This window comes from Asterias rubens, chromosome 6 (assembly GCF_902459465.1).
Source record: "Asterias rubens chromosome 6, eAstRub1.3, whole genome shotgun sequence".
NCBI classification, from domain to species: Eukaryota; Metazoa; Echinodermata; class Asteroidea; order Forcipulatida; family Asteriidae; genus Asterias; species Asterias rubens.
Window position 1 is genome coordinate 9,857,859 of NC_047067.1, and position 21,337 is coordinate 9,879,195.

General features: G+C 38.3%; 2 protein-coding genes across 3 annotated transcripts; one reads left to right on the forward strand and one right to left on the reverse strand.

Moving 5' to 3' along the window:
* Positions 1-370: 370 nt before the first annotated feature.
* LOC117291842 (snaclec 1-like) lies at positions 371-2,133 on the reverse strand. Its single transcript, XM_033773774.1, has 2 exons — positions 1,512-2,133; positions 371-829 (listed from the first exon to the last, which is right to left on the reverse strand). Exons 1-2 carry the CDS (start codon positions 1,754-1,756, stop codon positions 493-495), a joined length of 582 nt encoding a protein of 193 aa, XP_033629665.1. The 5' UTR covers positions 1,757-2,133; the 3' UTR covers positions 371-492.
* Positions 2,134-3,579: 1,446 nt separating this feature from the next.
* On the forward strand, positions 3,580-15,541 carry LOC117291145 (transcription factor E2F8-like). Of its 2 annotated transcripts, none has more exons than XM_033772691.1 (12): positions 3,580-3,913; positions 5,061-5,621; positions 6,414-6,493; positions 6,955-7,085; positions 7,874-8,069; positions 9,427-9,494; positions 10,172-10,256; positions 10,966-11,109; positions 11,758-11,817; positions 12,051-12,266; positions 13,134-14,288; positions 15,461-15,541. In XM_033772691.1, exons 2-12 carry the CDS (start codon positions 5,068-5,070, stop codon positions 15,466-15,468), a joined length of 2,697 nt encoding a protein of 898 aa, XP_033628582.1. In that variant the 5' UTR covers positions 3,580-3,913; positions 5,061-5,067; the 3' UTR covers positions 15,469-15,541. The 2 variants fall into 2 exon arrangements, with proteins under 2 accessions (XP_033628582.1, XP_033628583.1); XM_033772692.1 differs by lacking the exon at positions 3,580-3,913 and adding an exon at positions 4,352-4,424.
* The last annotated feature ends 5,796 nt before the right edge of the window (positions 15,542-21,337 follow it).

The window sequence follows — 21,337 nt, forward strand, 5'->3', positions numbered from 1 at the left end:
CGTATTGGTAGTTATTGTAAACAAGAAGATGGGGCTCACGGAATAAACAAATCAAAACGAAACTAATGATTTACCGTTGGCAAATAACAATTGAATATTTGTCCATATTTGTGTCAGTAATTTTTATATTTTTTTTATATTTTTATACCAGAATGTTGTGACATACGGAGTTAAAATTCGACGACCAGGTCCCAATTTCATAGAGATTCTAAGCACAAAAATGTGCTTAGCATAAAATGTCTTCCTTGATAACAACATACCAACCAAATTTCCACGTGATTTTCAGGATAAGCAAAAAACAACTGAATACCAGTAACAAGCAATATGCAACAAACGGAAATTTTGCTGGTAATCCTGTTTTTATCAAGGAAGAAATTTCTTGGTAAGCCGATTTTTGGGCCTCGGTGCCAGCAAACGAGAAGGCTGTGAGATGCGCCCAATCCTGGCTAAACATTGAGTAGATGATCTGGACTCAACTGAAGACTGACGATTCTATTGCTGTCTGAACTGGGGGAAGCTTGGAGCTATTTTGCAGATGAAACGATGTGTCTGGTCACAGAAGTGATCATTCCAAGTGCCGTCAACGTCGAAGAAGTTGATTTCCAAGCAGTTCTCACCGGTCTTGTGGTTGTTGGGTTCTCCAGAGTGCCAGTTGAAGTAATCTGCGGCTGAACCATCCGTCCATTCGTAGACGCCTTCGCTACCCAGGTCGTTCATGCCAATCCAGGTATGCTTGCTGACGTCTGGGTCTGATATGCTTTGGGATAGGTCGTTTATGAAGGCATCTTCGGAGGCAGAATGGATGGAGGTCAAGTGGGCACCATCCTCACTGGAATAAAGAGAAATACAAACAAAAACATTGATGCATAAATGTATCAATTCCTATTTCAGAAGTCAACTCTCTGGGAACTCCCAATGGTTTGCTTATAATGCAAAATAAACACTAGATACATTTAAATCACATCGTGAGACGGAATGCTGATGATGAAAAAAAAACCTAGTACTAATATTGACGTCAAAAATCATGGCAAAATTTAAATGATAAGGCTTTTGTTGTCACCACAATACAGTAAGACTTTAGGAAACTATATGATCTTTTCAACGTTGCAAAAACGTTAAGTCACAATAATAGGGGTCAAATACACGATCAGCCCCCCAAAAAATGTTAATGAAAAAAAAATAAAAAAATACACCTTTAATCTGTATAAAAACTAAAAAATATGTTTGACGACAAAGCACTGCGAATGCTAGCATTCAGACCATATAAGTATCCAATTAATTGGCCCAAGTGCAAAACAAAGGTATCTCTGAAAAAACTGCAGGTGGTGTTGATTGGTAGGGAGGGGGGGGGGGGGGGGGGCGACATCTCTTGAGAAACCTCAGGTTCTGAATTGATTTAAGATTTATGTTAGCATGATCACTTACAATCTGATAAAAAAGGGTTGTTTCTTGAATGGTTCTCTGTGAATCAAGAGATACAATCACTAAGAAACTTTGTCTTATCAACTTACAGACATCGGTTTTCGGCTGCTTGCCAAGTCAGAGCTTCAACGTAAAGTTTGTAGCATGAACCTTCCCATGAGGCATAGTCATCGGGGCACGACGGGCCGCCAGAGCACCCTGCTGACACGGTCGCTGCAAGACCTACAAACACCAACATCGACACCGAGAAGTTCATCTTGATAAACGAATACTTCTTTACAAGTATCACTGTGATAACGGATGTTAATTCTTGATTTAGAGAAAGTTGTGACATTTCTTGAAGCAATCACAAACCCCCTTTTATATGGAATACTGTGGGAACTATTATCGAATTTCATTCATGTGTAACCTGTCGATTTATTTCACCTGTCAATCAACTTCCACAGTATCACTACGCTAATTAATTAAATTGATTATCATCAAATTTGTATTGTTTTACAAGTTGACATTATGGCATGGAGTTTGCTAAAAAAATATTTGAGTGTCATTATGGTTATTGAAACCAGCATGATAGGCATGTGACGTGGGTGTCATTTTGAGTGACGAGGATGAATGGGGATTTGGTTGGGATGATGTTACCATGACAACCTTCCTTTAAGCATACTTTTGTTTTGTCTTTAGGCCCTAAGCATGCATTTTTTTTAGACTTAAAGGCAGTGGACACTATTGGCAATTACTCAAAATAATTATCATAATAAAACCTTTCTTGATTACGAGTATAATGGGGAGAGGTTGATGGTATAAAACATTGTGAGAAACAGCTCCCTCTGAAGTGACGTAGTTTTCGAGAAAGAAGTCGTTTTCCACGAATTTGATTTCGAGACCTCAAGTTTAGAACTTGAGGTCTCGAAATCAACCATCTAAACGCACACAACTTCGTGTGACAAGGGTGTTTTTTCTTTCATTATTATCTCGCAACTTCTACAACCGATTGAGCTCAAATTTTCACAGGTTTGTTATTTCATGCATATGTTGAGATACACCAATTGAGAAGACTGGTGTATGACAATTACCAATAGTGTCCACTGTCTTTAAGTAAATTGTCTGCATGTACACATTGTATACCTGTCAGATCCATTTAGAAATATTATGTTTATGTAAATAAAGTGCATCTGAAATGTGCACGTCAAAATAATGCATTGTGGGAATTCAAATTGTCTGCCTAATGTTTTGTTTTTCTGGTTTGCAGTTTCTAACAATCGGCACCAGCAGAAATAGACAGTACGTCAATGAGAATGGTACTTTGTTTTGTTCGAAAAATTAGTAGGAAATAGCGTCCCCAGCTGACGTCACTTTAGGCTCTACATCTCGCAAGGCCGGCTCGTGCTACCAGCCCGAGACCTCTGTGACTTTTTTCAAAAAGGATTCCGGCCCTTTTGAAAATAAGGGGTTTAGAAAAAGAAAAATTTCCTGAAAAGCACAAAGTAGGCCTAAAAAGTGGCAGTTTCGCAGCAGAAAAAAAATGCGGATGGCATTCTGCCAGATGTATCTTTGACCTCACATCCCGTCTTCCTGTCTGGGCCCAATTTAAGCTGTTCAGCAAACAATTCTGCTTATAATTTTGTTTGTAGTAAGCAAAGATGAACAACACTGTAAACTTTATTTATTATATTATAGCAACAACCAATTTTATTTTCTATGTTGCTTTATTTCTTCTTCCTTCTTTCCGTAAATTATTTTTCCTAAGCAATATTTTTCTGTGCTTAGCAGGTTTGCTGTGCCTACATTGGCTTTGCTTCACTGTGCAGTACATGTACAAACATTATGTTTGTTGCACCATGGAGGAAGGAATTTCTACCTCCATTGTTGCACAATTACAGGTGGTTGAGTATTACAACACATGCACAAGTACATGCAAAGTACATGCACTGAACTGTACATGTACACTGTACATGTACACTGTACATGTACACTGTACACACATGCAAATGTACATGTACATACATGCACGCACATGTACGCTGTACACTTACAAAAGCGCATGCAAGTTGACCCTAATCACGTATGCAAACATGTTTATTCAGTGTTAGGTCATCTTTCTTTGTCACGATTGGTTCCTCGCTTTGTGGGCGGACTGTAGTAACACCGCGCGTAAATTGAACGGAAATCGTTTGCTCTCAAAATAGTCTCAGTTTTGTTACTTTCCAAAATTTTGGAACTGCACTCCCTTAAATTTTTAACTTAAGCAGAATAAATGGTGCAGTTTTTCTTAGTACATCATAAAAAATTGTTTCGTCATCTAAATGCTTGTTCAATCTCTTCGTAAAATACATCTTTTGTAAGGGGAGTTGACGGTCAAAATTCTGCTGTGTCGGTTTGTGGCGCGCCATCTGACTGTGTGTAATCCACGTATGCATTCAATCCATTGATTGAGCGCGTCGTCAGCAGGTTTAGGTCATCGTTGTTTGTGTTGACCAACACCGCCGGACAGGTAAGCTACGAAATACTTTCCAAATCTTCTTATTTCACCATTTTTAAACTAGTATTTCTCAGTCATAAAATACTTAAGCAAAGATTAATCCTTTAGCCTGTATTTATTGGTTTTATTTAAGAGGTATTTTCAATGAAATTTGGATACTTTATTGCGAGAAAATACGCCATTTTTGACGGTGTTTGTTTTTGTAAATATAATGTGGGAGGTGACTGAATTTCGGACGTTGTTTTCCCCGACTTTGGCGCCATTTGGAGACACATTTTTTTCTTAATTTCGTGTTTGTTGTGATAGTCAATGATGCACAATCAACCCATGTATAAAGGTCCTGGAGGTGAATGTAAATGGAAATTCAAAATTGTGAAAAAAACAAATTTCAAGAACTATTTTCTGTTCTGTAAAAGTACTGTACTGCAAAATAAAAGCAGCCAACAGATTCACCATCACACACCGACACATGACCGAGTGAAATGTTGTGATCTCACACGATCTGCAGTGATGCTGGATTGTTGTAAATCTAGTTTCTAATCATAAACTCTGTAGACAAATAGGAAAAGTTTCCGTATGGCGCCACCACTTTTTCATTCGATATGAAATAAAATAGTATCTAATTTACCTCAATGAGATATCCCTTTTTGTAAAAATGAGTGAAAAAGTGGTGGCGCCATACGGAAAGTTATCCGACAAATAGAACCAGAATGGAAAAGTAGAAATGGCTATAATTCTGCTACCATTATTTTCATTCGTTTTATCATATATTATAAAATGAAAAATTTTCACTACAAAATTAGATTCCTTTTTAAGTTTTTGTAAAATTATTAGAGAAAGTGACCATGGACTCGGGCACAAAATACATGCATTGTGTTTGTATATCATGTAGTTGCGATAACGTGACCCTCCTGAAGACCGCGGGAGGAGGGTAACCTCATTGCAACTAATGATGATCTTGCCAAATCAGATGGAGGTGTAGTGACATGTTTGTTATATAGATAGAATTAGAAACATCAATCTAATTTCCTGTTGCTGAAAATAGATTGACGAAGAATTTCATGCACTCAACTCACATGCCTCAGCAATTTCAAAATGGAAAAACCTGACTGCTAATAGATTTACTTGATTAATTTTTCACATGTGATTTTTTTTTCAGTGATAAAATGGCTGATTTAGTAACAAGCTTATCCGGCTTCATCTTTCCAGATGTTTTCCAAGCTCTCGATAGTTCCGACGTGGAATTGGACAATGAGACTGAGCTGAGAAGCTCAGATCAGCAGAGCGCCCTCAACATCGACTACAACACCAGTACCGCTTTTCTTCAGGAATCTTTGACTCTGAATTCCTCGCTAGACATCAGTCAAGAGGTGACCATCGACATGGAGGAAAATGAAGAAATCCCGATTACGCCCACTAAGCCCCCTGTACGCCTACCGGCTCTTAGCCCAATCACACCCACAGCTAACCTCAAGGTACTAATGAGCGCAGCAAGTCCAGACATCCGTGTTTTAGACACCAAGCGACAGAAGAAAGCACTGTTTAATGCCATCGCTGATCATGCGTCTTTCTTGAAAGAGCAGCAAGTTGTTAGAGGAGTTAGGATCCAGGATGATGGGACAGAAACAGGGAGCTTATCCCAGGGAGAGGATGGGATTGAGGAGGATGGAGATAAACCGATCAATAGAAAGTCCAAATCTCTCGGTCTCTTATGTCGAAGGTATTGAATACGCAACATAAACATTGAGACAACCATGTTTATCGACCATTTAAAAAACAACACTACATCTTAAAGCTTAGTTAGTAAGGTTTGCGGCGACACCATGTAAATTTTATCTGAGAACACTGAAGATGGTCAGAGCGCACTGACCAAAAATGCGAGCAGTACAAAACCGGCTCATAAAAGAGATTTTAACAAGGTGTCACCACAAACCTTACTAACATTGTATTTTCCATCATTAAAGACTTATCTTACATCCCAAAGCCCGAGCTTTATCCAATTGCAAAAATTAAGGATTCAGAAGGACTGGAGACAGTAGGCCCAAACAACGACTGCTTAACAGGCAGGGTCAGGCGCTCCAATTTTGTATGGAGGGTAATAGTCGAAGAGAATATGGGAGGATTGAGGCACTGTTTTATCATAAGAGCCTCATCTGTTATAAAGCCTGGTTCATACTTTCTGCAAATGTGGTTGCGCAGCGAATTTTTACACCACATGGCTATTTTTGCTACGAATGGGGTGCAGGAATTGGTTGAGCACTAGTTAGCACTAGTCGACTGTTGCGGATTACTTGTTGCGTCAACAATTGTATTGGATTTGCATTTGCATTTGCAGGAAGTATGAAAAGAGCAGAGCCACTGCCACAAATTTCATGAGGAAGAAAAAAATGACCCCCCCAAAACCAAAAACCACAACAGGCTTCTGTAGAACTTTCAAATTGTTCCAGCAATACGTTTGCAATCTCCAGAATCCACTTATGAGAAGTAATTATTTGCTCTCTCCTTCATACAGGTTTTTATCCAGATACCCAGACTATCCTGAACATGGTATTGCAATGGCAATTTCACTGGATGCTATCTCCAAGGACTTGGGTAAGAATGGTTTTAGATCGAGCGGTAGGTTGAGCATGGACATCGTCTTTGACGTGCAGGCATGTGTCTGCATTGGAAATTGAGAAATCAGTCATTTCTGAATGACTCATTCAGAGATCTTTGTTTTATTTTGAAATGGACGGACACAATTGTTTAGCATGTGCAACTAATAATTCTGTCCTTATTAAAATAAACACTGCCTTAATTTCTCTTAAAGAATTCCTCGACTGCTTTTTCAAGTTATGTAGGATATTGTTTAAGTCCCCATGAAACTGGATCAAAATTCTTGAATACATCTGTGCTCAATTTCATGGCTGGATTTACTGCTGAATTCTGTGCTGTGGTCCCTAGAACCGATGCTTCTCGGAGCACTGGATGCATGACTCTGTTGTAAACAGCGCTATGAAGTTGGGTTGATGGTGATCAAACTCTTTCACTTTGTCTTTCCTTTTCCATAACAGGAGTCGAGCGTCGAAGAATCTATGACATCGTGAACGTCTTAGAAAGTATAGAGATGGTCAGTCGAGTTGCCAAGAATAAATATCTATGGCACGGTAAAATGAACATGGATCCCACTCTAGCGAGACTAAAGGTAAGCACTTCCGCAGACACAGACTTGCAATTTCATCTTTAAGGGGCAAGGCCATTGACAGTTTGCAAGGGGCATTTCAATTGGAAAATCTTACATCAGGACAAACCCCTTTTTTATTGGGCTCGGTTACATGCATTACAAGGCATTATAAAGATCTACAGCTTGACATCCCATCAGAAGGACAAATCAGTTATGGTGAAGTGTCTTGCTCAAAGTGTCATGACCAGGACCTGCCAAACCCAAACTCTGACAACACGTCTGGCGCACTAGACCCCTCGGCCGCGTCACTAACAAAATAATGTCATCCTGTTTCAAAGAGCGTGTTGTGGCCCAGTGGTCAAGTGCATCGGGCTCGAGCTTTGGTGTTTCTGATTAGCAGTGTTTGGTTTTATTCCCGGTCTTTACACTTGTCACCTTTTATAAAGAGACCGAATTATATATAAACCTTCAAGTAGGTCGTAAAGCTAGAGGTCCAGTGTGCTATGTAATGCAAGTAAAAGAACTTGGTACACTTTTTGTTATAAAAGAGAAGGGGGTTCTTCCATTGTTTCTGGCATATTTGGTAATTTCATGCGCACAACTGACTCTGCCCATGTGATCCCTGAGTAGGGGGTGTTGAACAGTATCCACCTTTCTGCGAATGCGATAAACATTTTGGCAACACAAACTCGCAACGGTGAAATTGATTCGCTGCGAAATGTGAACTTGGCTTGATACGAGACTAACAAAATGGCAGAATATGTTTCTTTGACATTATTTTAACATTACCTCTTGTTCCATGCCTCTAGTGTTTGGGAAAGAAGAAACGTTACTCGGATCAAATCGCCCACCTTAAGAAGCTCCAGATTCAGAACGAGTACAGGGACGAGTTGGATCTTTCATCCAAGCTGCCGTTCAGAGACATCAGTAACCTTGGCAACCACACACAGGATAATGACGATATCAAGAAGGAATTCAACAGATTTGATGATAAAGATGATCTGAGTAAGTTTTATTTCTCCAGATATTTGCAAGAGGACATGTTAGTCGAACCTAACTGCATTTGTGGTGTTTTTTTGTTTCTTCCTCTGTTTTTGTTTTTTAGAGGTGTCACCCTACCCATAAAAATGCCTTTTTTTGGTCAAAAACTATTTTGCATTTTTTTTGCAATCAACAATTAAAGATATTCCCTGATCAGGGCTCATGGTCAGTGTTTTTAGCATCGGGTAGCGTCGGGTCAGTTAACTCATGACTTGACAAGTCTAGCGGTCCTGTGCGATTGAATAAATTGACCTCAACTCATCTGTTTTTTTGTTTATTGGCAACTCTTTGATTCGGACAATCTTTAAATTCCGATGAGTTTTTATACGCAGGTTCATGTGTATTTAAAACAGTTTAATCATGACACTGTAGATTGATTTGTTCTTGTTTCAACGCAGTTCTTGTGAACATTTCTCTTGTTTAGCCAAAGTCATGTAGATTTTTTCCCCAAAATTCAAGCGTCTGCAGATTGTAGCGACCACGTTTGGAACATGGAATGGGCCGGCTCAGCAATACGTGCAGACATTGCTTGTATGAAATTGGCAACAAAGACAAATCCAATGTAGTTTGTTGTCCTGCAGGCCTGGACTGTTAATGTTGAGAGAGAGGGCAAATCTATGTTCATCTTGTAAATAGCACTTCCATTGTAGAAGGGGCAACATGGCCAAGACCAGGGGAACAGAAGCTTGTTGCCCCTCTCTGTGTAGTTCCAGGCTCGGTCCTCTTCTTAGAATTAACCACTTCATTGTATACAAAATAGAATAATTTTTTCTTTATGAATTGTTCCCTGCGGTTGTCAGGCATTTAATTGTTTGTTTTCAATTGCCTTTTTTTTTTAATGAATTTTCTAGTATTTTTAAACCAATTTAAAGTTGTATTGTAAATGTATGTTTCACTTTGTGCTTATATCTTTCATTGTGCTTTGCAGGTGTTTGTCACTCCAATTAACTTCATGTATTATTTTGTACAATCGTTAAGTTATTCTGTTTCCCTATACTATTTGTATTTAAAAAATAATTAAAATGCATTTTGTAGATGATTGTTTTTTTCTTAAGTTAGTCTGCTTCCATGTTGAAGTGCTTAGCTAGCTGCTTTCTGTTAAAGTTTGTTGTTTATTTAAAATATTTTAGGCCTATTGTATGGGTTTGTATAGGCCTATATTTTATTTTAAGGAGCCTTGAGGTATGTAACATGAGTGGCTATACAAATCTGTGTATTACTATTATAAACAAAACTTGACAATGGACCTATAGGGAGTTCAGCATTGTCCACACCCCATTTCAAGATAAATTCATTTATTTATTTTGTTTAAACGCAACAGATAGTCGCCGAGACAAGTCTCTTGGTGTGATGAGCCAGAAGTTTATTATGCTGTTTTTGGTTTCTCAGGTAAGAATCAACAACTTGTCCTAAATGCCTCTACCATATTGGTCAGCTGTGGTACTCACTAAACATCACCTTGACTTTGTCCAAAGGGCGAAAGGTTATGCTTGCAATAAAATGGGTGCACATGCATCCAATAAGCCATATATGCGTGTTAGATTTGAATATTGTCTGGTACAATGATGTGCTTGCTTGATCACAAGTTACCACTTAAATTTGAATTCCTCAGACTATCGTGACAGTTGCTATGTCACATGATTTGGGGCAAGCTTTTGCTTTAGTCATGTAATAGACGATGAACACCCATACACGATTCTGAATGTGTGTGTATGCCATAATGGTACCAGGGTCTGCTCATCTGGAGGTTGCTATGCAAAAACTTGCCCCGAACCATTTGACATGGCAAACTCTCTCTATAGTCTGTGGAATTCAAATGTGAGCGGTACAATGGTATAAGCAAGTCAATGTACCAGACATTATTCAAATCTAACTCGCAAATGGCTTATCCCATAAAGTGGTCTCACAATAACTGAGTGGCACAGATATCAACTCATCCATCGTTTATCAGGCTCTATTTCTATTAAACACTTCATCACCTTGTCCTGTCAAAAATATATGTGGTGCTCCGAAGTGTCAGTCAAGCTTGGCTGTACTCCACTAATGATACTTCTCCCTCTTTACAGGCTAAAGTAATCACCCTTGATATTGCAGCAAGGGTCTTAATTGGTGACATCAACTATGAAATCCGGGAAGGATCCAAATTTAAAAGTATGTATGCAATGTTGTATTCTTGACCATTGGTCAGTGTCTTTACCACAAGCATGAATCTTCCTACTTAAGTGTGTTTCAAAAAAGAAATTGTCCTTGGAAAAATGTGGAAAATGTTGATTAAAGACAGTGGACACTTGGGTGTATCTCAAAACATATGCATAAAATAACAAACTTGTGAAAAAATGAGCTCAATTGGTAGTCGAAGTTGCGAGATAACTATGAAAGAAAAACACCCTTGTCAGACGGTGTTGTGTGCTTTCAGATGCTTGATTTCGAGACCACAAATTCTAAATGTGATTTCTCGAAATCAAATTCGTGGAAAATGACATCTTTCTCGAAAACTACGTCACTTCAGAGGGAGCCGTTTCTCACCATGTTTTATACTATCAACCTCTCCCCATTACTCGTTACCAAGTAGGGTTTTATGATAATAATTATTTTGAGTAATTACCAATAGTGTCCCCTGCCTTTAAATAGCCTGAAATGTCTATAAGAGCATACACCATGTTTACATTATAAAGGTCAGTCTTCAGACTTAAGAAAATATTCCTACTTTATTCCAAGGACCAAATATGTCTGCTGTCACTGCCATACTACTGTCTATTGCTGTTGTAACTGAGTGTCAACTACTTTTAATTACTCTTTTTTAGACGCATTCCTTCAATTTACATGTATGAATACTCTGTACTTTTGTTTTGTGTTTTAGCCAAAGTACGACGTCTTTATGACATAGCAAATATCTTAACGAGCTTAGAGATGATTGAGAAGGTACATGTACAGGAAGGGCGGGGCAGGAAACCGGCCTTCAGATGGGTGGGGCCTAACCCTGACACCAGTCATGTTGACCCAAGTAAGTGTTTGGAACAAATGTTTGTTTGTAGAGTTTTCGCAGGCATGATTTTCTGAAAAAAAAACATTAACAAAAATCAGACGATACCACATTTCAAGTAAATGGATGTTTACATTTTTACGTTCATTCCTGACTTTCCCTGATATTGTTTAAATAAAGCCTGGTTCGTACTTCCTGTGAATGTGATACAAATTTTGCTGTCACAAATTCCCAAGAGTTGAGCTGTTTTCAACTTCAGTGAAATATTCACAGCGAAAACAGAGCTGTGACATCAAAATTCATATGTCATTCGCAGGAAGTATGAACCAGGCTTTTACTGACTATAAAAAATATTTTTGGGGAAATGTCCAGAGTCCAGACCCATTTATTGTTGACACCCAACGATGTCATGTTTCAAATTTCACTCTAAAAGAGTTTTAAATAAATTATTTTATACCATTCTAAAGTAAGGTTAAAGACTTATAGTTTCTTGTCCCCTATAATAAGAACTTTATCTGTTGGGAAACACAATTGCATCACACAACTGAATTTGACCTTAGAGCCCCCTTTCAAAAACACTAACACGTGCCTACATTTTTTTCATCTCTACTGCTGTGCCTTTACTTATACTTGTTTATTAATGGCAAAACTGTTTGTGTTTGTGAACAGATGATGTCTGTATTGAGAATGAAGCTCCATCGAGACAGTCTTTCTTCTCAACCCCAGCAGGTAATTGATTAAAAACAGTATCAGAGTCTTATGTAGCACACATATCCAAGGCTAGAGTCTAGGTGGTGGAGGAATCCATAATAAAACCAAGGGGCTTGTTGTTCAAAATGATGAATGATTCGTGACTTTTAAGAAATTGTTGTCTTATACCTAAACCTTTGTTTTAAAAAAACCCCTGTTTCCTTCCTTTTCTGATGTTTTTAAATTATTCAAGAATGTTACTTTCTTTGTAGCTCCCCTTCTGACGATTCCAGTCCAACCAAAAGAGCCAGTAGAGGTCCCCGCCGTATCACCACCCAAGGGTAGCACTAAGAAGGAACCCTGGTGCCGTCACGCATCGCTCAATGCAATATGTGAAGTGGCAGAGAGAGAGAGGAGATCTTACTCCTCAGCACCGAGCAGTCCGGTCAAAGAGAACCAGGGTGATCAAACTGGAATTGCACCCACAGGTAAATAATAAGAATACATATAATAGCATGCATTTATACAGGGTTTTAAAGACAGTGGACACTATTGGCAATTTTCAAAGACTAGTCTTCACAGTTGGTGTATCTCAACATATGCATAAAATAACAAACCTGTGAAAATTTGAGCTCAATCGGTCATCGAAGTTGCGAGATAATAATGAAAGAAAAAACACCCTTGTCACACGAAGTTGTGTGCGTTTAGACGGTTGATTTCGAGACCATCAACCTCTCCCCATTTCTCGGAACCAAGACAGGTTTTATGATGATGATTATTTTGAGTAATCACCAATAGTGTCCACTGCCTTTAAGTGCTGAAACAATCAACTACTTACACAATGTAACGACAATAATAAAGTAAGTGTACAACAAAATAACATAATTTCACGTAAAAATAATATAGATTTAACATGCTAAGATTGATCAAAATAAGTGGGTTTTAAGTTTGCAGTCTTATTTGAGTCCAGTATAGTTGAGGCATGGAGGTGGATGGCAAGGTTGTTCCAGGGAGTTGGTGTGGCAATTGAGAAAGCACGTTTTCCATGTAGCGAGTGCAGACGATAGGACCAGTGATAAATAATCAAAGAACAGAAAACGATGGTTGCTTTTTTGGGAATAAGTAATTCGTAGGTATATTTAGGGGCTGTGCCATAATTAACTTTTGTAAAGAGACAAAGGACATGTTATGCAAATGTCAACGTTATGTGCATGTATGTATATGTAAAAGCTGGGAAAGATTATGCTGACCAAACAATAGACAACTAATGAGTATGTGTGAGTTAGGAAATTGTCTTATTGTACTGTCAACATAAAGTCACTACATTTTTTTTCTAAATTTTTAATCTTTTTCAGACGATAAATTTCGCCAGGACTTTGAAGCTCTGCGCTCCAAGTACCCGAATCAAATGTCCAAAATCTACGTCTCCGATAATGCTGATGTGAATCAACAAGAATCACCAGATCAATCAGAGTCAGGCACGTACTTCTCTACCAGTCTAGGGTCAGAGACTGATGAGGGTATACCAAGCAGTCAGTGCACTAGTTATGCTGTACCCGTGTCTAGTCCCCTGTATACCCATAGAGGGGCATCTTCCTTCACTCCTAGGGTCATGTCGTCCCCAATGCCAGGGTCATGCCCAATGAGTGAAACTCCACACGGTCTGGTCTCGTTCCCCGTATCATTCAATGTAATCAAATCAGGCAGTCCAGGGGGCACCATTGTACCAAGCCCAGGCAGAGCGTCCGTACCGTTATCATCAGACGCCCAGTATGTCCTGGGTGGATCCTCTGCCACATCCCCAAGCCAGTTCTCTCTCTTAACAAGTACTAGTAAAGCAGTACACTGGAGTGTAGACCAACACGATACTTCAAGGCGAAGTAAGCGCACCTTCAAACATGCCACCAATGCTGAGTTTGAGTACCAACCGATAGTCAAGGGAATTAAGGTGGAAGGCACCTCGGCTCTCCAGCGGTGCTGCCAGGATCTCGCTAGTCAGATCAAACCAGGTCAAACTCGCATCATCAAAATACCGGTCAATGGAACAATACTGCCACAACCTACTGGTGGAAAGACCATGCAAGCTATCGTTATTAGAAAGGATGTGTCAGTACTGAATAACAGTCCAAACTCAGCGTTAAAATCTCTTGAGAGAGGTTACAATGGTGAGATAAAAAGTGAAGCTCCTTCTGTACAGCATACTTCAAGGACACCTGAGTCCTTCTCGGAAGGTCATTACGGTGATGAATCCAAGCAGAACAGTACCCCAGATATCGTAGACGCTGGTGGACACAACAGCGATCTCAACGCCATGCAGCAAACAACTACTCAGCAGGGACCAACGACCTCACTGCAAGTCACCGTACCCACCACCGAAAGCCTCGCCAAGATAGACAGCATCACACCAAGTGCAGGCATTCAACAACTGTTTCATGAGCAGCTGGGAAAGAGACATGGCACTCACCAGCCACCGAGGAATGGAGACACCAAACAGCAGTTGGACAAAACAGGTTTGAGACTTGACAGATCGAAAGATTTGCAAAGGGAATCAGGCATTCAGACATGGGTCAAGGTAGGCTAGAGAACAGAGTCAGAAAATCTTTTTAATTTGCTCCAAATTTTTGAGCAACCTTGTTCAGGTTTGAATTTGTCAAGCGACAATTCTTTTATTGTTTGTTTCTGAAAAAAACAGACATCCAGAAAATTATCATAATTTGCTCCCAATTTTGAGCCACCTCAATCAAGTTTGAATTGTTTTAATTCACAATTCGTGTACAGTTTGTTTCTGAAAATCAAAGACAGAGTCAGAAAACCATCATAATTTGCTCTGAATTTTGAGCAACCTTGTTTGAATTTGAAGTGTTAATTGACAATTTGTTTATTGTTTGTTTCTGAAAAAAATAAGACATTTTTCTGATTTGTCTTGTTTGAAAATGTTCACTTTTAAATTGTTCAATCAAAATGTTTGAGTTTTGCTTACTTTTTTGCTTCTTTTGGAGCCAAGTTGTTTTCTTGTTCAGTTTTTTTTTTTTTTTTTTGGGGGGGGGGGTTAAAAGAACATATTTTTAATTTGTTCAATTAATTTTGAGTTCTGTTAAAGTATTCTACATGGCCTTTTTGTTTGCCTGGTTTTCTTTAATACTAACCTTTTTATTAACATTTGGTACTAAAGAATGTGCAACAGCATTGATCTTAAAGTGCATTACAACACAAATCACTATGAATTTAATGATAACCTAGTTACTTGTATTTATAAGATGAATCGTGAAGCTTTGTGAAATCAACCCCATGGTCTTCATCTGTTGTCCAGGTCTTTAACATTTTCTGAAAACAATAGTTTGCCCTCTCACACATTAAATTCCAGGCATGCTAACAGAGCAACAGCTTTTGTAAAGGTTACACTTTTTTGTCAGTAATAAGTATTATGCTACTTTCTTCTTTTTGGCTATTTCTCAGACGAAGAAAAATCTATTAAACATCTTTTATAGAGAAAACGCGAGAAAACATTTGCCTGAATCAAGTTCGAATGTCAGTTAACAAGTATCAGAAAACTGAACTTTTACCATTACAACAATGACATCATGCAAAGAAAAGTGACGGAATTTCCTGTAGAAAAAAAGTAACAACATTAAAAGTAGGATTATTCAATAAACAGTTTTGCTTTTATTCTCTTTTTGATCAGGAAACTAAAATCAGGAAGACGAGAAAGCTATCGCCACGGCACCAAGGGCATCAACCTACACGTCGGATCCTCCCCAAGGCTTGTAACAAGAGTCACGTATCGAGAGCTCTGCACTTGTGTCCAGAGTTCAATGCAGTCAGAGCGGATCAATCCAGTAACGAAAAAGAGTTGTCACAAACTCACAATGCATCTCCATCTTCAGGACATCCCCTGAGAAAAGATTACAATGACTGCAATTATAATAATAACAGAAGACGAGTCCATGAGTCACACATGGGCAGTCCACAACTTGGCGAGATAGCTCACCCAGTTTGTGATTCTGCGACGACACCACCTAGGAATCGTGAGAACTTTGAAGATGATGACATTCTAGCCTGGCCCTTAGGTAAGCCAACTCAAGAGCAGTCCAAGACGGATAGAACACGGTCGAGAAAGGCTAGTTTCTTCACAGCGATGCCAAGTCCAACATTCATCCGTGAGCCTGTTCATAAAGTTGAGGAATCTACTGAGAAACAGGTGTGGGTGACTCCTTCGCAGAATAGCAGCTCTCCATCGATGTTGTCCCTCCCTGGCTCTCCTTTCCTACCCGCTGACGTAGCCAACATGTCACCCATTAGCTTCTGTAGCAGGCCAAGCTCATTCTCCAGTCTAGGAGTGGCTGAAGTGGACCGGATTCTGGGAGGGTCCCCTCAAGTGAGCTTCAGCCAAAATGGACTCCTCTCCCCTGTGCTGTCGCATGGGTCCCAACCAGCTAGCGACAGACGGCAATATCATATGCAGTCTCCTCCAGGAATCACTTATACAACCTTCCACTCATCCAACTGGCAAAGACGAGTATTGTCTCCGAGACAACACAGCAGAGTGACAGATTATGCTTCAATGAGCCGTCTTATGCCACCACACCCTTGCTGCGTTCCTCACCACAGCCTTCCCATATCACCCGTTCCTCACGCCTGCCCTGTCAGTAGACCCATACAAGATCCAAGCTACCACCACCAGTCAACTGCTGGTTTCACCTCACCCACTAGGGCAATTAATCCTAATATGCTACCCTCTACTTCTCATCATTCTGCTGGGGTTCCCCAATCTCTAATGAGCCCTCAGTACAACAATATGTCCCAGGTCGGCCATTTATCACTTTTCACCGAACGCTTCTTCCGACCGATAACCAGCAGTGGCAACTGGCACATGGCGGACCATCATCGATCCCCTGATGCGATGCTCTCGCGATGTTCACATAGTCTCCCCACATCACGATCCCAGACCAGTAGAGGTTTCTACTCCCAGACCTCCAAGTCGGCTCCTGACCCTAACCATGTAGGATGTTACTGTGAGTCCACATATTCATCAGGTAATCCGTTGTTATCACAGTCACCGTTGACACAACATAGAAGCAGCACACCACGACCTAGACAGGGGCAACCTTGCAGCGATAACTTCTCGTTGATGGATTCAAGAGGAACCACTCATATTCCATCAATAAGTGGAAATGGTTTAGTATATGTATCCAGCCCTTCTGTATGTCACAATTGTGACGCCAAATAGGTGTCCCCTTCCTTAGAAGCTAACTTTGTTGCCTTGAATTTCTTTTTTAGTTTACCAGACCAAAGACATCTGTGCCCAGTTTCATAAAGGCCGATAGGATAACAACTTGCTTAGCACAGAACAATCTTGCTTGACAGAAATTGGTGATTAGTTTTGGTTTTACATATGTACACCAAGACGCGTGTTAACACTGTATTATAAGTTATCACACAAGCACGAGTGGAATACGGAAAAATATAGCGCTTCTGCGTCCCATATCCAACGAGGTTGAAGGCCGATTTATTTTCACGAGCGCGCGTGTGATAACGTATTTACATTCAAGCAAACTTGGCGCGTGACATAAAACACACAAGACGCATGGTAGTGATATTAGCCGTGCAATATAGGTTTTTATCACCACTCCAGTCTGCCAATCTGATTGAAGGATTAGCGCATACTTGAAGATAAACTCAGTACTCTGTGTATATTGGTAAAACCAAAGTTGAAATTCTTTATCCCTGATTAAAATTTAATAGAAACTGGTTACCTGCCAAAATTCAATGAATGTTTTGCGTTGATCTTAGAAAAAAAAATGAAATAATTGTAAAGATACCTTTTAAAAGGTAAATACTTTTTACTTTCACATTTACTGTTTTATGATTGCCATTTCTGAAGACCATTTTCTATAAAACAGTTTGTCCATACTACATTGTTTTGAAATTGTTGTAATTATTTCTTTCTTTTACAAAAGCTAAATTTCTTATTGCTGAATTTCTTATTGTGTTATTGTTTTAACTTGTTGCCATGTCGTATAGTCATTTTAAGAACCCAAATTTTGAAAGTGGTTAATTTTAGGGGAAATTTGATTTTCTTTTTTATTTTTACTTTTTTAATTGTTTCACTAATTTGAATGCATAATTTAAGCAAACTATATTGAATTTTGCTGATCGTTTTTGAAATTTATATGTGCAAACCTATAGTTTCCTCTAGTTTCCTTTTCATCCTTTTATTGGCGCAAATTGTGTCGTTGGATGGTAATAACAAAATAAAACAGTTCCCAATGTGCAGCTTCTCTACACTTACCATGTAAATAAATATTAATATTAGTAGTAATAAAATGTAATTATGTAAAAAATGTCAACTTTCATTGTATCTAATAATTTTCATTTGAGAATATGATTATTTTGATGTTGTACATCGTACGATGTACATAAAACTCATTTGTGTAAAAATGTAGTAAATTAATTTAGTAAAATGTAACTTAGAGAGACAATTGCATTGCAATGGTTTATTTTAAACAAAATTCTGTTTTATTTTATTTTTTACCAGTATTCCATTAACACCACCTGTTTGATTATGGTATTCAATATGAATCATAAAACATTCCAGCGTGTTGCCAGTGAATGAATGGATACCAGTTGTACATAATATTGTATTAAAAAGTTGAGACCTCTGATTTATCGTTTAATGTATAAGAAGTCATTGTATTTTAGAGGGAAGGTACATGTTTGGTAATTACTCAAAACAAATATTAACTTAAAAACTGACTTGGTAATGAGCATTGGAGAGCTGTTGATAGCATAAGACATTGTGAGAAACGGCTTCCTCTGAAGTAGCGTAGATTTTGAGAAAGAGGTAATTTCTCACTAAAATAATAAAAGACTTCTAGCCAGAAGTCTTTTATTCCTATCAGAAAGCACACAAATTCGTCCAACAAGGGTGTTTTTTTGTCTCATCATTTTCTCGCAACTTCGCTGACCAATTTAGCTTAAATTTTCACTGGCTTGTTATTTTATGCTTATGTTGAGATACACCAATTGAGATGACTGGTCTTTGACAATTACCAATAGTGTACAGTGCCTATAAGATGAAAGTATGAATAATGACAGATTACCCGATATTGAATAAGGACAGATTAATCGATATTGAATAATGACAGATTAACCGATATTGCCTCAGAATTCAGTTTCTTACACTACATGTCAATGGCTCAGTGCTATAAGGTCACAAATTGCAATTTCATATAATTAAAAGGTCATCAAATGAAAAATGCAGATAAATATGAAAAAAAACCTCAACAAATAAATGTTTGACTTAGTTCTGGCATAATTTAATGTGACAAAAAGTATGAATTTATGGAAATAAAGATTTCTGGTAAAATAAGTTGAAAGCATTTCAACTGGTGCTGATCGTTTGTCAAATTAATTTGCTTTGTATTCTCATTTGCATACCTGAAATTTTTTTGAAATGTATGTATTCCTCTTTTTCCACCTACATATATATAGTATTACCGTTCAAGTTTAACTGAAAAGTGTCACATGTCTTTTTTAGGAACAATAAGTATTGGAAATGCTGTAAAATGTATGAGTGCATTATGTTATAACCTGTGCATAACCCTACCAGCCTTAGACAAGGCTTATATTGCTAATTCAGAAAAAAGTTTCTAGAAAAAACTTTGTTTTAATACAAAGCAGACAATTGACTCGTGTTTTCTTAGTAGCAATGTAAATACTATGATAACATTTCAATTTTACGTTTTGGTACTAGCCACTTGCAGCCGCTAACAAACTGTTTACCGGTAGATAAATATTTTATGCCTTAAGTATAGCAGAAAAACATTTGTTAACAAAACTGTGTTTCATAAAAGTCACGACTTGACTAAGCATTTTATAGTTGGACTTCGAAATTAGTCACAATAGTCGCCCAGGCATCATTGCTCCGCTATCTGCTTACAAACAGGTTATCGTACCATTTGCTTTGCTTGCAATTATCTGTATTTCTACGAAATAGAAATTCTGCGAATGGTCACCTCGTTAGCATAAAATACCGCTTACATACAGGCCTTAGGATATACATTGTAGAAGTATGTGTTAAGTGGATAATAACTGGTGTTGTTTTACATAACTCATATTATGGTTTCTTTTGAACTTTCACTATTGTAAGATATATAAATAGCATGTGTGTGGAATTAAGTATTGGGGATATGTACATGTATATAAAGGCAATGGGTTTATTGTGTTGTGTATTTTTAAATTTAATTTTACAGGAGTAGGAACTGTAACATAATTAAAATGAACTTGTTATACTGAGAACATACATGTACGTCTCCATTTGTGAATTAATGTTGTGTTTAACTTCGCTTTTTAAGACCATTTTCCAGATCTTTGTGTCTTCATTGTTTGTTGTAGGGCATTGTTGTTCTGAATAATAATGATAATAATAATTGTGGCTTCTTATAGACGCTGTGACCTATGTTTACATTCAAACTGCCCTCTGTTGAAATAACAATGTTTCGCCGGGCAAAAAGACATGTAGTCATGGTAAGATTGCATACACTTTCTAGCTGGCTGCCAAAACACAAAGGTTTGGCCCGGTGGTATGCACGCGAATCATGTTATGGTTTTCGTGTGACGTCAGAGGTCACATTGTCTATATAGCGCACACGTCTGTCACCCAGTGACGCTCCTGGCGCTGTAACATTCAGTTTTTTTCTGCCAGATGTGGGACTACGTCTTTATGAGAATCCTTCTTTTAAGATTTACGTGGCGGTGTTCTACCATTCTTGTTCATAGGGTCCTGGTCAAAAATTGACCAGTATAGGCCTAAAGTACTTCCTAGAGGCAAAGAAGGTGATTGCATCGATGTCCCCTGGTTATTGCCCCCTGGTTATTGCCCCCTGGTTGTTGCCTTGGTGCCTTTGCCCCTTCAAAAAAGAAAGGGTACATACAGCCCTGTCCGTACAACCTTATACTGCTGTGAGTCATAACAGTGTAACACTAATGTAATTTTGTGTTTATTACAATGTAGGTGTATAGGTGTGTGACTGTTCACCTTCTCTTACAGAACTACGCAAAATCTTGCCTCAAATCATGTGTCATAGCAACTGTTGATATAGTCAGAGATATACAAACTTTGCGAAACATGTGATCCAGCACATCATTGTAGCAGACATTATTCAAATCTAACACACAAAGGGCCGATTACTACAAGACTAACTACAATCTGTTAAGACTACAAGGAACGGTTCTTGTACAGGCACAAATTAAATATTTAAACATTTCTTGACAAACAGAGTGTGACACTGACAGTTTTTTGACAGAAAAATCTATATTTTTTAATTTAAAATCATATTCCGTATAAAACCACTTAGTTTGCACTAAAGATAATCAATATTGATACTATGGTCACCTGGTGAAACCGTTTTACTTAAATAATCAAAACTTACCAATGAATCACAAATAACAATCAGCTGGGTGAGTAATAAATTAATAAAATTCTATAATTTATACTTTTAGTGTGACTAAAAACAGGATTCTTTACACATAAACTAACGACAACAAGCACAAGACTAAC

Bases quoted from the DNA above. Each gene is read 5' to 3' on its own strand.
- LOC117291145 (XM_033772691.1), top strand. From the start codon at position 5,068: ATGGCTGATTTAGTAACAAGCTTATCCGGCTTCATCTTTCCAGATGTT. The intron at 5,622-6,413 runs GTATTGAATACG...TCCTTCATACAG, and splicing joins CTCGGTCTCTTATGTCGAAG to GTTTTTATCCAGATACCCAG. The intron at 10,257-10,965 runs GTATGTATGCAA...TTTGTGTTTTAG, and splicing joins GGAAGGATCCAAATTTAAAA to CCAAAGTACGACGTCTTTAT.
- LOC117291842 (XM_033773774.1), bottom strand. From the start codon at position 1,756: ATGTCACAACTTTCTCTAAATCAAGAATTAACATCCGTTATCACAGTG. The intron at 830-1,511 runs GTAAGTTGATAA...TCTTTATTCCAG, and splicing joins GCAGCCGAAAACCGATGTCT to TGAGGATGGTGCCCACTTGA.